We start from the raw sequence: 15252 nt of genomic DNA on the forward strand, positions 1-15252 counted from the left end.
TTTTTTTAACTTTTTTCCTGTTTCTCCCTTTTCAAGCTTTATCCTACCTCCCTTAACCATGCACTTTTTTTAATCATAGATCTCCCTGAGATGCAATCCTGAGGGATGCAACAAGTTTAGTCTCTGAAATGGTCTATCCTTAATGCATTTGACAGCCTTATATTGCAGACACGAGAGGGAAACCAATGTGTGCATGCACACACACGCGCACACACACACACTGGGATGAACTGAACTGCAGTATTAGTCTGAGCAGAGGTGTGAAAACCTGCTTACCAAAGATAGGGAGCAGAGCTGGGGTAGTCTGGCTCTGTCTCCTTTGGGGCCACTGTAGTGTACGGTTTGAAGCTGGTCTGGTTTGCAGAGCCCTCCAGAGGGTCCTGCTCATGTATGTCCCTTGTGGTATTGGAAAAATAAACACTCTGTAAAACCTGCATTTGTGGTTTCAATCCTCATTTTCTGGAATCCTCCTCTGTGGCTTTTAAGGCAATGGTTTCTTTTTCTTTCTTTTTTAACTGGCRTGAGTGTTCCAGAGCTGTTCAGCTCAGCTGATTAAGAAAGGGGCTTGCATTGTTGTCTGACCTTCGTTAAATCATTTCTTATGCACTTACAGATAATTGAAGACAGTTCACCTACTGCTGTCATTTTGTGGGGCTCATGGGAAATAGATGCTCTTAGCTCAGAAAGCAGCGGTTTGGGTATGGGACTCTGCTGGAGCGAAGTTTGCTGTTGTACAAGCAATTGGAGGCACTTGCCTTCCTGGGGCGACGCGCTACGCACAACAGCACTAAGAGAGCGCCCGAAGCGTTACCAGGCATATCTTTTGTTTCTGCTATTATATGGCTTTTTTTATGTTACTGTCTCACTAAATTGTTGGATAAATGGATCTGAAAATGTTTTCAAAAGAATGTAACAACTTGATACCAATTATATTGTTTTTTTCTTAAAACTACCTGTAAGCCTAGATTATTGATATGTTCTCCCTTTCTCTCTTTTTCTTTTCTAGGTAGTAAGTGTTTTTTGAAACAAATAACRCAAATTATTATGTTACGTGTCTCAGGTTTGGTCTCACTGCACGGATCTTCCCCAAGGCAGCCGGTGATCCCGTGAATTGGGCAGTAGGATTCCTTGGGGCGCTGACTACCGTGATATGTTATATAACTTCCTTGTATTCTACAGCGCTACGGTTAATAGTAATCTAGTATTACAAAACAGCAGTAGTGCTACCCTGTTCTTGTAATTCCTGTATGCCATTAATTCCAGTTATTTGTGTGCACTAGCGTAGCAGTAGTGAAGCCTGGGTTCTTTGGTCTGCTTGCTTAAAAAAAAAAAAAAAAGAAAAAAAAAGAAGAAGAAAAAAGGGAGTAAAAGCTGAGTGTTGCTGCATTTGAGCACAAAGGAAAGTTCTTTTCCAAGCATGGGAAAAGGTTTACGGTTTAAATATCTGAATTAGTCTTACGTTAGGAGTCAAGGTTTATCTATACGTAAACATCAGTCCTRGCTGCAGCCTTCCAGTGGCAGCAGTTGAACTTGTCAGAAACCCTTCGACCTCGGGCATCTTCTGAACTCCGCTTCGCGGTCGCTGAGCGCGCGTGCTGCCGGGCCAGCCGTGGGCCGGGCCAGCGGCTGTTGACAGTAGCTTTTTAGGAAGAAAAAGTGCTTTTGTGTTTTTTGTAGTTCTCTGATGTTCTCTTGAGTCTAGGTGATTTTGTCTACAAAAACAGGTGTGGTTAAAGACGTCCAGATAATTTAAATAAGCTAAAAATAAATAATGCAAAAAATTAGTAGACTTTACTTAAGTAGGATTTTAAAATAGCCAGATAACTGGAGTCAATCATTTTTTACTGGTGTGGAGAATGATGATGTCAGGATTAATTACATCTAGAAGACAGGAGCCTGGAAGTTTTGAAAGTAAAACCATGTTACTGTCAGAATTTCACACAGACTATAAACAGCTTTTTCTCTGTGGTATTTATCTGCTAAATAACAGATTTTATCTCTCAAAAAGACCATCTCGTGCCTGCTGTTTGCGTTCGGCTTGCAGCGCTTCGGCGCGGCCGTGGATCGGGCTGTGGACGGCTGGGAAATCTGCAGCCGAGCCAAGGCGCTTGCGGGTGCGGAGCTGCTGCGGAAGGACGGGCGTTTCTGCAGGTGCCAGGAACGCTTGCGCAGCGCTGGCCGACGGCTCCTAACCCCGGGGCTCGTAGCAGCGTCTCGCTTGTTCAGCTCACGATTTGGGAGCAAACCTCATGTGGAGATCTAACGTTACTGAAACCTGGCTGTGTTATGAAAACACACTGCAACATGCTTTACGTGTGTATATTACGGAATCCTAATGTTACCTCTGTGTGCACACGCAGGTGCGCGTGTATTCGCTCTGTTCCACGAGGAGCATTTTAGGATGCCCTGTCCCGGGTGACTATTTACGAGCACAAACGTTAGGCCGAGGAGTGCGTTCTCTTGGTTACCCTCTTTCAAGGACTTGGCAGCAAATCTTTGGGAAAGCCTTGTCTGTTCTGCATCGCAGGTATGTGTATACAAATGTAAGCGTACTCTTTCCTGAAAAGTTTTTAATTGATTTGATTTGTCTTTCCTTGGTCCTCCTGACTCGCATGCAATCACTGATGTAAATCAGGAGGGTTTTATCTACATGGTACTTTGAGAGCAACATTTTATGGATGCAAAGATTTATTATACTTAGTGAATAAAGCTGATACGAAAAATCAGTATTTTCCATGAGGAGAGGGAGAACTTTCCACAAACTTCAATGAAAACTCTTTTTTTTCCACAAAAAACAGACATTTCACAAAATTAATCAATTTTGTCAAAATATAAGTTAAGCATAAAATTTGTGACTAGCCCCACTTAACGAGCGCTAATGCTGCTATCTATAGTAACTGTAGCTGTCTGTTAAGGAATGGAAAGCACAGCTTTCTTCAAAATTATGGAATGACATTGTTTTGCCTTTTTTTTTCTTTTTTTTTTCTCCTTTAAGACCTAAATTTAGAATCTGCTTTGGTGGCAAATCGCACTGACCTCTTGCACACTGCGCATGCTGGGGCTGGGTTGCATCTGTGCTCCAGTGAGCAATTGCAAGCTGGTGATGGCGCAAGGTGCAGTGGATGGAAAGCGCCTCGGAAGCGGGAGCTATCAGCACCCCGGCTGTCTGATACTGGAGGAAAAAGCCCTTTTTGTTATACAGTGTTTATTAAGTAGATTCAGTCTTATATATGATATACAGATTCAAAGGAAAAAAAAAGGATTCCACATACTTATGAAATCAGTGCATTTAGCAAGTAATACCATGGAGATAACAGCTTGATTAACAGCTCATTGGTCTTTGTTAAGTGAGGGAACAGGGAGTTGGCCTGTGCTAATCATTCCACAAACAGAACAGAATTAAGTTGCATCACATATATAATAGACACACATTCTAAGAATTAAAATATTAAGCCACATTTACTGGAAAAATCCACAGTATATAACACAAATAACTCTTATCAAGCTCGTTGAGGAGGAAGTGCTCATCTGCTTAAGAGCCACATTAAGTTGCATAGGTGCCTATCTGCAAAAATATCATTTCAAAATGAATCAATTGATTAAGCAATAAAGTGTCACCTTAAAAGCTGGATTAAGTGCCATATGCTTTCTATCTGAGCCCTCTGGAAAGCACTGACTTTCCRAAGAGCTGTCTTCTGCTTCATTTCAGAGCCCCCCGTCTCCCGAGGGAAAGCTCTCCTACCATTTTAATCTGAAATTAACATCTTGGGCGATTTAACCATGTTAGTTAAAGTATGTTTCCAATTATGCTGGATGAGTGTTTCCCCCTCCCCGCTTCCTCGCAAGCCCCTAGCTGGCTTGATTGCTCTTCCCCATCGTTTGAATCCTAAACTGAGCTGAGCAGCTTTCACCTTTGTGCCTCCGATGTCAGGAGGAAGACGGTGAAATGGCAGCACTGCACTATTCTGTCTCTGTTTGGAGTTCTGGTTATTTAGTTAACTTAGCTTCAGACTAATCCTTATCTTGAATTGCAGCCAATTCTTAAACTGACTACTGGAAAAAATATAGTAGCATGTGCAAAAAACAAAATTGCTTTTTGTGTTTCAGTTTTGTGGGGTCTTCCTTAAGGTAGGTATGTGGATCAACGCTAGAGTGAGTGAATCTGTGGCTTTGCTAAGCAGACGAACTGGGTGAGGTGCATCTTCCTCTTCAACAGCAGGTCTTGCAGAACACACAGGGGCTGGGAGTTCTGTACATGTAAACAGTACACTTTCACTGAGTCCAAAATTAGGAGCAAAAATACAAAGGTTCACATTGGTCTTAGGTAGATACAGGCGAAGAACGGAGCTGTACAGCTCTGAAACAACCAAACAAAAGTTTCTAAAGCACCACTAAATTATATAAAAATCAGACCATGGACGGATTGTAGTTGGTATTCTGGTGAAATACTATGCTACCTTGTAAAAAGTTTTACAAAAAATTACAAATCAAAAGTATATTAACCCTCTGAGTTCAAAGCAGCATTTTTTTTTTATTTTTATTTTTTAATGAACTGGTACTAAATCTGATGGCCACTTCTGGGAGAAAAGTGGCCCTTTAGATCGGGGAGGTACGAGTTACATCTGCTTGGAATCCCGGGAACGCTTTCCCATGCTGAAACACTGTCATGGGAACTGAACATCCGGGCAGGATGGTTGTGGTTTTTGTTTTTGTTTTTAAAAAAAATCTCAATCACTGATTAGCTGTTCTTAAACAAAACAAAGAACATCCAGACCATTTGCTAACCCAGCATTCTCCTTTCACCTCTCGGAAAATCTGGAAACCGGTGTATTCTGCTCCTGCTCCTTCCTCCTTGCTGAGAACCTAGACTAGGCTCCTGACCCTTCAACGTCTAGTGAGAACGCAGGAACGTGCCTGTGAAACGGTCTGGGAGCACAGGAGAGCCGCAAGTGCGCGCGGACCAGGTAAAGAGCGCGCAGAYGTCCTACGGAGCTCGCCCCGAAGGAACGATAAAGCTGCCGCTCGCGGGGGGGTCCCTGACCGCAATACGGAGTCAACACCATTAGTTTCGTAGCTCGTCACAGACGCGGCTGTCACCAGGGCTTTGGAAATCTGAGTCGGTACCGTTCGGCTGCAAGTTATGAACCTCAGTTGTTACAACAGAGTAGACTTCCAATTCCTTCGCACGCAGCCGTGGGTCTCGGCTGTGCTCTACCAGCAGGCTACAGAGGCGCAAGAGCTGCTCGACTTCGACACGGGCTAAGACAAGTTCAAAGGTGATCTGGTGAAGACAGCTAAAACCTGTATAAATAAAACTAAATAAACTGCAGCCGATGTTGACCTGTTTGTAAGCCCCMGGGTAACCTCTTTTTGAGTTAAATGGATGGCAAACTTATGGCTAACTGTTCTTGATGGCCTCTTACGGGGAGCAGAGGCAACAACTCCGTTACAGGATCCTGGRGAGAATTCCGGGACAGCGATTGTCTCTGCCTCTCTTGCTCTAATGTTAAGACTTTCACAAATGGCCATGGTTACAAATTTTGTAAAAGGTTTGTTACTTCATGGTATTCACACAAAAATAAATATTTACATAAATTCCAAGTATGGGAGGATGCAGTGGACAAACCAAGCAGGCTTGTGAAGTGCTGGGGAAAGCATGAGTCTGAAACCTGGCTCGTGTGTGGTGGCTGGTTTTTGATGTCCTGGTCTAGATACCAGCCCCACTCTCATGTAATGTGGCCAGACAGGATAAAGTCCGGGTATCCTAGAGACGTTTCTGAACAATCACGATGCTCCTTACTCCAGCATTAAGTCAGATTTAACAAACCACCATCTCATCTCTGCAGGGACAYGCTGCGCCAAGGGGCAGGAATTACGTCCCCTTTTTTCAACAACTGGGAAAACTTTAAGGTTTGAGGAAAACAGTCAATGCAGTAGTTAATCCCTTCTGGTGCTGGGCCAGGCAAGTCTGTTCTAAAAAGCCAGTGGCTTTTTCTGTTCTAAAACTAAGAATGGGGTAAGGATTTTGTTTCTCTTCCAGTGTGTTTGGAACATAGTTGGTTATAAAGGCTACTGAATAACCAGCTCGAGTTCACTCCCGGCTGGAGACCAGCCTCAGCTACCTGTAACAACTCAAACCTGTGTATGAGCACGGCTGTTTTATGTGTGAGTATGGTGTTGGCCCTCCGCAGAGCAGAAACTTTCTTCATCAGGCTCAAGCTGGCCTAAAAAATCCCTGCTGGCTTCAAAAAGAGAAACTACCTACATTTAAGATGAGCAAATACGGTTTTATATTTATCAAATTTATCTTGTGATGACAATTTGTGCCCCAGAGGAGAGCAAGGAGGATCTACGCCAGCACTGAGACGGGAGGAAGCAGGACAAATTCGCATTCTCCGRCAGCAGTTCTCTGCTGCTCTATATGGCTACAGACCACGTTGCATTGCTCAGCTCTGTTCAGCATCTTAATGCCTGAGCTAAGTCCCTGGTTTTAGCAGCACTGGTAGTAGGTATTGCACTGAGCAAAATGAAGTGCATTACTGGGGGAGGGGKTTGGTAACTGGGCAGAATGGTAATCAGACTACTTTTTTTCCACACTTTGGGAATTGTGGGCTTGTTCCAGGACTGTTACCAGGGAAGAAGGGGGAGAATCCTGAGCCCCGGAGAACTTTTGTCAGTTTTGCTGCTGAATGTTGCCTGTCTCTGTCTTCTGGAAAGGAGAGAGCTCCTTGCTGAATTGAGCCTGCTTTTCACGCAGAGAGTCTGCACTAGCCTTTATTATACCCATGCATGGTTTCTAAATGGTTTATTCTCTTGTTGCTACCCCCAGTGTTGGTTTCACGCAGACTTGGGAAAACAGCTTTCCTTGCTGAGCGGTCGGACACAGCTGCGGTCACGGCGAGCTGCCGGCCAGCAGCAGCAGCCYGCAGCGGGAAGGCAGCGGAGCTTGGTCAGCTGCTGATCTGCTGGTTTAGTTTCAGCCTCCTCAGTGTTATCCACTTGTCTGCTACCCTTAATAGTCACACGGAACCAGCTCAGGAGTCCTGGAAAAAGCCCACAATGGAGTGTGAGGTAGAATACAGATGGTGAACGCAAGACAGTGTTTCTCAGATGTTTCCTTCCTTCTTTATCTGCAATGACTTCAATGAGCGCGAGACGTTCTTCTAGCTGGAGGTCTGCTGAGCTTGCTGAGTCTCTGCAGGAGATTTAGACCCCATTGCTGCTGCTACAGGACTGCTTAGAACACAGGTCTAAACAGGACACTTTCTTCATCGTTCAGCTTCCACCTATACTTACTGGAGGCTGAGCAGCCTAGAAGTACTAGGGTTAGATGGCAAACTTGCACCCTGTGGGACAAGGGCCCCCCAGAGAAACAGGCATAGCTGCCTGGAAATTAGTAGTGTAGTGATATGGAATGTGTTATTTCACAGGAATAAATTCCTTCTGATCAGACGGACAAAAAACTGGCAATCTGTACAAACTCAAAAGAATCCATTTTCAGAAAAATAAATTACTAAGGGGAGAGGAGGGTCCGTTTCTCAATAAATATGTGATTCAGCTCACCTAAGACTTGAAAATTATCTGGGGATGGGATTCTAACATTTGGGTCCACAAAGGTTATTCTAAATACATCTGCAGCCCCAAACCTCCCCAGGCTCCCTTCTGCCCTTGAAAGTCCCACATCCTTCCAAGCTGCAGGTTTGGCTTCTGGTCAGCTAGACGCACATGTGTTGGTATGGTTCAAAAAACGTGTCTTTGTGCCTGAAGTCCCAGGTGCTTGGAGTGTAAAAGAAAACAGGTCTTTTGGATTCCACCTTCTAAAACTACATGTACCCGCTGCTTCATGGGAGGACGATGGTGTTCCTGAGCAGGACACCACTGGGAGCCTCTTTCTAGCAGGTATAAATTGTCTTCCGACAGAGGAGCAATGCAGATGTGAGGAGTCAGTTCTGCTGTAAAATGAGGTTTTCCAGTTCATCTGCAGATCGAAGAAGGAAAGCTGCAGACTCTCGGTAGCCAGCAATCAGCTGCCGCACTGCACTGATCTCCGTGGGACTCAGCTGAGCAGCCTGCATGCCCCTGCTGGTGCTGTTAGACGGGGCTGTGCTGGAGGCCCCCCCTTTCATGCTGAGATCAGTAGGACCTGCGAATGGAAAGCGAGAGTGAAGTTCAGGAAGAGCAGCTGTGCTTGTGTCAGTCCAGATAAAATGAGATTTTAGCAGCAGTTGCTGCTCCTGGGCCACACCTTTATCCAGACCTTTACACCTGGAGGAAGGTCATCTGCAGTTTAAGTTATGGGCCCTAAATAACATGAAAAGCCTCCAGCTCCTGCAGAAGTTAGCTCAGACAACAAGCAAAAGGGAGGGTTTGTGAAGGTGGTGTGGMTCGAAACCTGCACTGCTCAGCTGCCTCCCTGGAATGCCACCGTTCAAAGTGACTCAAGTACTGAAAGACAGAAGGAAATGTCTTCCAGTTTTTGTTTTTTCTTCTGCATATGACAAGTGACATCCTGCTTGGGGTGTGTTTCCCGATGTTGTCGGTTAACTACCTCGCGTTTGTGCCCAGGCACACTGGCCAAGAGGAAATTTTCAACAGTTGCCCTACCTGCTGGGTAGGCTGCGCTGAAAGGGAAGGAAGGTGACCTGAGCAGGCTCTAAGATGTCACCCATGAGCTTACCTGAAAGATAAGTGCTGAGCCGCACCTTTTTTTTTTTTTTTTTTTTTAATTTTTTTTTTTTTTTTTTGGTGGGGGGGGTCTAAGTGTTCTTGCTGGGTTTTACATTTTTGTGTCTTACTCCATAAATGAAATGATACTGCAAAAGTTATGATTTGCTTGATGGATAAGGATAACTCTCTTGCTTAAGAACTTCTCTGCTCTGATTCTACAGTATGTGAACATCTAGTTACAGCTGTACTTCTGTTTTTCTGTGGAGTAAGGCAGTAGTGTCATCCTCAGCTTATAGAACCTGCTGTGCACGCTACAGATCTTTAATTTTGTGACCTTTTTGCAAGTTTGAGTTCTTCAAGAYCCAGGAAACATTTTAAATCACTGCTCCATTTGTCTGCAGATATATGTGCACATGCATATGTATACAGCCTACTCTTGGTAGGAGCTACCAAGTGCTCYGCACTTCAGTGAATATTAAATCTTAAGGAATTACCAATATAACATTTGATCAGATGGCAAATTTCAGGGGCAAAGGGGGTTTAGATGTACACAGCTTGAAGAATGACACATTCAGGTAAAGGCAAGGAGAAAAACTACATTTATCTTTGTGTTGGACTAAGTGAGAGAGGCCAAACAARGTATGAGAACCATACCATCAGCTAGAAGTGAAGAGAGAAGAGGAAAAATGTGTATTAGAAATGTGATACTCATTGGGGAGAGGATGTAAGCAAAACTGGCAGCCAGTACGTAAAGAGAAAAGCCACTGAGCTAATCCCATGGTTGTGACCTGGAGCGTTACAGGCCAAAGGAGCCGTCGGTGATGCTGGAGAGAGGGTCAGGAGAGCTGAGCCCTTGCTGTGCRGCCCGAGACAGTGGTGGACACGCAGAAAGACACAGCACAGGACAGTTATGTGACACCCTGAGACCAGGTGGGTCTCACTGCTAAGCAGTGGCAGGGAGGGGAGTGCAATCAACCTGGGGCAGAAAGGATTCAAAAAAAAAAAAAAAAAAAAAGGTAATGTTAAAGCAGCAAATGATGAGGGAGAAATGGAAAAAGCAGAGCTCTTTCAAACGGGTGTAATAATAAGTCCGGAGGAGAGCGAGAGCGAGCTCTGGGGAAGGGGAGGTGGCTGTAATATGAAAGCAATTTTACTGGACAGAAAAGGCCGCAGTAAACCGAGCTTTCTGTTACCCTCACAGCTTACTAAGGAGGAAGGAGCTAGGAGAATAGGGAAGTGAGTTTGAGCAAGAATTGCCTTAGGTGGGGGATGGCTGGAGAAGATACACTTCTGAGCAACAAATTCTTGCAGGCTTTATGCTTACGGAGTGAGGAAAAGATGCAGTTCCTTGCAGCATTCCTTTCCTGTGCCATGGTGGTTTGCTCTTACCTTTAAAGGACAGGGAAAGAGCTCAGGCAGAGGGAAAAAAAAATGGGAAGGAGAGGTTTAAAACCCATTAGAAAGAAGCAAGTTTGCTGCTGTGTGCCCCTATTGTGTGCTATAACCAGGGCCTGTTTGCTTATTCTGGGGCATGCTCTAACTGGAACTGCGCCGAGATGTATCTGCATCTGTTTGCTGTCTCACGTCAAGGAAACGGCACTCTGGATGTTTGTGCCTGGAGAGAGGAGGGTCACTGGGAGCACACAGGGGCCTCGAGTGCATGCGCTGGGCTGAGGAGAAACCCTAGCTGCCTCCGCTGTAGCTGCAAGGATTAGGTCTCAGCAGCTGGAGACTAGGGTGGGATCTTTATTCAGGGTTAAGAGGCATTAGGAAGGGATGATAAGAGTTAATCCCAGACGGGCATCTTTCAGGACTCCGGAAATCACATCCTTTCAAATCCTTACCCCAGTCGGGGAGGGAGGGCCAAGGGCAGGGGAAGGAAGCTGGAGGAGTGCACAGCACACACAGGAGCAAGGCAAAGCAAATGAGTCTGCTGAAGGACTGGCTGAGGTGGCTGGAGAGCCCAGACCTTTTTCTTGATCCCACACATCTTTAAGCTGAGTGTCAAGGAGTCACCAGGTACCACGGTATTTCCCTCAGTGCCCTGTTCTGACCCAGGCTACTCTGTTCTGGTCATTTACTCATTTATTATGAAATTAAACTGGCTCCACAAGGCTTGCCTGCTTTCTCTTATGGCTTTCTAACCCTGTAGTGTCAGCCCTGCTTTCCTGGCCACCTCTCCATGTGGCCTGGAGCCCCTCGCCGCCCTCCCACGCCGTGGCAGGAGCTGCCCGTGCCATGGGCGCAGCCCCGTCCCAAAGAGCAGCTGATGGAGGCTGGGGGAAGGAATGGCTCATACCAGCAACAAGATCAGGGTAGTGATAGGCRCCTGCTCGTGTTAATAATTAATAGGTGGTATGGATTTGCTTTTTTTTTTTTAAGTGACACTCCTTTCCTCCACTAGTTCCACCTATGCCTCCCTTCTAAGTTCAGTTCAACAACTAGCTGCTTGCTAATAAGGTAAGTTGAATAGCTGAGCAGAGGCCTCCACCAGCTGCAAAGGAAGAGGGACTTTTGGAGCAACTTCTGCGCAGAGGTGGGAGAGGTGCCTGCAGTAAAAGATCTTGGTCCGAGCTGTGGGAACAGCCCCAGCTTTGCCTCTGTCAGCCAGCTTGGAGAAGCCTGGCTGCTCAGACACAGCGCAGCAGGGATGCCAGGAGAGCCAGCGACTCCCAGCCCGCAGCGAAGTTCAGCACAGAGACAGTTCTGCGTGGAACAGGGCAGGAGGATGCAGGTTGAAGCAGGCTGGCCCCCGTAACGCTGCTTTACTCCCAGAAGAGCGTGCCGCTTACCGTTACTGTGGTTCCCTGTCTGGAGTGAAGTGGGTGGCTGCAGGCTGCCGCCCAGGGACCCGTAGCCACGGTAGCTGTAGTTCAAACTTCCATTGATGTAGACTGGATCTTGCGAGTAAGATGAAGCTGGCAGTGAATAGGAGGAGTGGGTGATGGCCGTGGAGTCTCTGGAGTGCTGCTTGTCTAGAGCAATCGGTTCATCCTACACAAGGGAACCAAACAGACTTACTGCAGCGAGCAGCCTGACCTTCCATCTGCTTCCAGCAGAAGGCACAAGACCTGCTGGTCTCTTGCTGGCCCACAGTACAAGCCAGTGTTCATGTCCCAGCCAATGTACTCTGAAAGTCCTAGATGCTTGCTCAGTGGGCCTGCTCAGTAGCCCTGTGACTTTTTAGGAAGGCTTTTAAAAATATTTTGCCAATTTGCCACAAGCTTGTACCATTTTCCCCTACTACTCTCTCCTGCTGTTAGAAATTAAAGCATCTCTCTTGTTCATCTCCAACTGCCACAGTCCCTCCAGAGGTTAACTATAGCTTGGCCACTGTCTCACGTCTCTCCCTTCAGTCTGAAGCCTGTTTACTGAGTCCCCACCACCACGCACATTGCGTGCTGCCTCCTCTCCCTGGCTGCTTGCACGCTTTGTCACATGTGCTCTGTCCTCCTGCTGCCATGTCACTGCCCGTGATGTGTGTGCTTTGCCCAGTGTCTCACTTCCCACCCAGGGCGAGATGAAGCTTGCAGCTATGGTTTTCAGTAAGCCAGCGACCTGATAGAATTAACTGCTGTCCTGCTCTGTTATCTCTGGCTTACCTCCTGCTTCCTACTCAGGCATGAGAACATATCCCTGTGCCTGGTGTGCAAAGCATTGGAAGCATCGTACCTGGGATGTCTGATAGATCTCCAGCCGCATTCGCTTGGCTGCTTTCCGTGTTTCGCTTTCGCAGGCAGCTGCCAGGATGTTCTCTGCCATGGCTGAGGTCAGGTGAGGAGGTGTGGGCCTGGTCTATGAAGACATAACCACATAAACACTTTTAGGGACCCATCACCATGGTGACTTGTTTCTTCTCTCAGACACTCAAAGTTAATTCAAAGCAAGCGTTTGCCAAGAGCACCTCATGGGCATGGAACACTTTCGTGTCTTCATAGCATGTGTACTGAAAGGGCAAGAAATGTAAAACCCTTCTCCTTCCCTTGCATTACCAGTCTGTAACAGGAGCCTGATAGCATGTGCACAGTGTGCAGAAGGTTTGGTGATCCCTTGGGTCAACACAAGCTTAGAAGCAGCACAACCAGCCCTGTGCACTGCCAGGAGCACCTGCAAGTGAGGAGGGGGATGAGAAATGCACGGGAGGCGGGGAAACGGCTCACCATCTCCATGCCATTCTTCTTCATGCGGCGGCAGGATTTGAGGTAAGTGCGAATGCGTTTGCGAGCCCGCTCCTGGAACTCGGGGAACTGTCGGCTGCAAGACTCAATGATGGCCTGGATTTTCTCTTTGGGCTGCTTGGAGATGGGAACCATTCGATCCAGATTCTCATCCACAAAAAGGCGCACAAACATCTATGAAGAAAAAGACAGACGGTGAGAGTATAGAAACGGGAGAAAGGTGGGCTTGCCGTACCCTCTCCACTCCAGGTTCTGTCCTTACATTAAAGGCCTTTAGCCTCTCTGGGTCCATCCCTTCGGAGTCATTTATCTTATCGTTATCTTCGTGGTCATCGTGATCGTCATCATCTTCATCAGCTGTGGGAGCCCTGCCGACAGTCAAGTCTTCAGGGCAGCCACTGACTTCCGTTTTGATGGAGTCATAGCTACCAGAGCTGTATGGAGGGGACTGAGAGGAGACAGGGAGTTAAACGCGTGTTACCTTCCTGCTTACGCATCTCTGCAAAGGCCAGACTTCAGACTGGGCAAGTGACAGGCACATCAAAAGACCTTTCCCTTGGCTCGCTGCTTCTGTCCCCTTTTTTGATATCACATTCTCCTTCCACTGCAACTCGTGACCCACACAAGCACCCAGAGAGCTAAACACCACCGGCCACGCTGCCCAGGCACACTGCAGCCTGACAGCTCCTGCCTGCTCCAGCCAAGGGAGGACACAGTGACCTTATGGGGAGGAAACACAGATTTGCTTCTCAGCCTCTTGCAGCTTTGGCCTGACCCTGGCCAGGCAGCAGTAGCTGTGAAGCAGGCATGTTACACAGGGCAGAAAATACCCAATGCCATGCACTGTTTRGCCTTCAGCTCCATTGAGGCAGGCACGGTCTGGCACATCCCATCTCCCGGAGAGCTGGGCCAGCACTCGAAGGTGCTGGGAGTTTAGGAGTCAGTAYGTGTGCTGGTGACTCGCTGTTCCTCTGCCACGGCAGGGGTGAAGGGGGCTCATCTCGCCTTGCTCTCCAGCAAGTGGCCTGTTGCTAAGCTGTCCTGCCCACCTCCTTAGCACTGCTTCTGTGGGCAGACGTGGGAAATGCCTGGCAGGTCCTCTGCTGCCCTGACTGGGTTTAAATGGAGATGTCCTCATGAGACGGTTGCAGAGTTAGCCAAGAGCAGCCCTGGGACTGACAGCTGCGTGCAGGGGCTGCAAGCAGCTCCGCAGCAGCAGGGGCGGTGCAGCAGCTCCATGGCTCCGGCGGCCCCGGCTCGCACGCGCCCTGCTCCGCGTGGTCGGGAGGCGGCCACGGGAATGACTTTCACATGGGAYGCCGAAGGGCATCTTTCGCTACGGAACAGAGCAGAGGGAGGAGATGAATGGGCCTGGACCACTTCTGTACAGGGCTGGAGAAAGCCCAGTGCAACGTCCCGTTCGGACAGGCGCGGGGAGGATGTCTGTGCCTGGCAGCAGGGTCGGGTGGCACACTGCCTGCGGTCCTGCCAGGCTTTCCTTTCCCCTCCTTCTGTTAACTGAACTGCTGGCACTCGGGCCTTAGTTTTACTGAACAGCAGCCGCCCTGACGCTGGAGCAAGGCCAGACACAGCTGCTCTCCAGCCGCTCCGCAGCCATCGGGGCGAGCTGCGCTGCCGCGCTTCCCTCCCTACAAGGGAAAGGATGCCGGCCTCGCGCCGCCRCACTTCCCTGGCGCGGGGGGAGCAGCAAAGTCCTTGGCTGGCCCTGGAGGCCGCATGTGCATCTGCTCCCATCTTCCTGCGCCTGTACGGGCTCTGATGGGGATGTGCCGCCTGCTCCTTCTCGCTGCGCCCCCCCAATGCGGCTTTCGCCACCCGGGGCCCGTACCTCTGCCGTCGCCTTCACTGCGTATTTCACCCTGCTGCGCAGCCCGTCGGTGCTGCAGCTGTCCGACTGGTAGGAAGGTGTGACGTGGGCAGGCGTGAGCTTGTCGCAGAGGTTGATGGGCTGGTCGTCGGCGGAGGCGGTGAAGTCCATGGGGGCAGCGGTTCCATTGCCGTTCATCTCGGGGAAGGCGCTATCGCCTTGCGTGCTGCTGGAGGTGGAGGGGTTCAGGGTGGAGGAGCCATTCCCGCTGCAGCTCTCCGATGAGGAGTCATCTGTAAYGGAGAAGGAGGCGTCAGCACCGCGCTGAGGCCCTGGCACCACCGTGGGCCCGAAGGTGGACGAGCCCCCCCCCTCGCTGCCTCCTGCAGGCGAATCGGCACGAGGCCGCGCCGGCCACGGCACGTGCAGAGCTGCAGCGCTGCTGCCCCGGCTCCCCTACCTCGCTCAGCCGGGCTCTGCGCTTATTTGGCAKGAGAGTCTCCACCGGCACTGTCGGGACAAGGACCGGCAAAGTCTGCGTTTGGGCCTCGGAGGCGGCGCGCGGCGGGGCCGCAGCTC

General features: G+C 48.7%; 1 protein-coding gene across 1 annotated transcript in view; it reads right to left on the reverse strand.

The window, feature by feature from the left end:
• Nucleotides 1–4523: 4523 nt before the first annotated feature.
• The window catches only part of NOL4L (nucleolar protein 4 like), a 65510-nt gene continuing 54781 nt past the window's right edge, over nucleotides 4524–15252 (reverse strand). The window contains exons 7-12 of the mRNA XM_085318244.1: nucleotides 14695–14966; nucleotides 13108–13293; nucleotides 12828–13019; nucleotides 12340–12462; nucleotides 11460–11661; nucleotides 4524–8143 (exon numbers count right to left, since the gene is read on the reverse strand). Coding sequence (XP_085174370.1) covers nucleotides 7944–8143; nucleotides 11460–11661; nucleotides 12340–12462; nucleotides 12828–13019; nucleotides 13108–13293; nucleotides 14695–14966 — 1175 coding nt within the window. The 3' untranslated portion in view covers nucleotides 4524–7943. The remainder of the gene's footprint in view (nucleotides 8144–11459; nucleotides 11662–12339; nucleotides 12463–12827; nucleotides 13020–13107; nucleotides 13294–14694; nucleotides 14967–15252) is intronic.

This window comes from Rhea americana, unplaced genomic scaffold (genome assembly GCF_003343005.1).
Source record: "Rhea americana isolate MKP2758 unplaced genomic scaffold, rheAme1 scaffold_529, whole genome shotgun sequence".
Taxonomy (NCBI): domain Eukaryota; kingdom Metazoa; phylum Chordata; class Aves; order Rheiformes; family Rheidae; genus Rhea; species Rhea americana.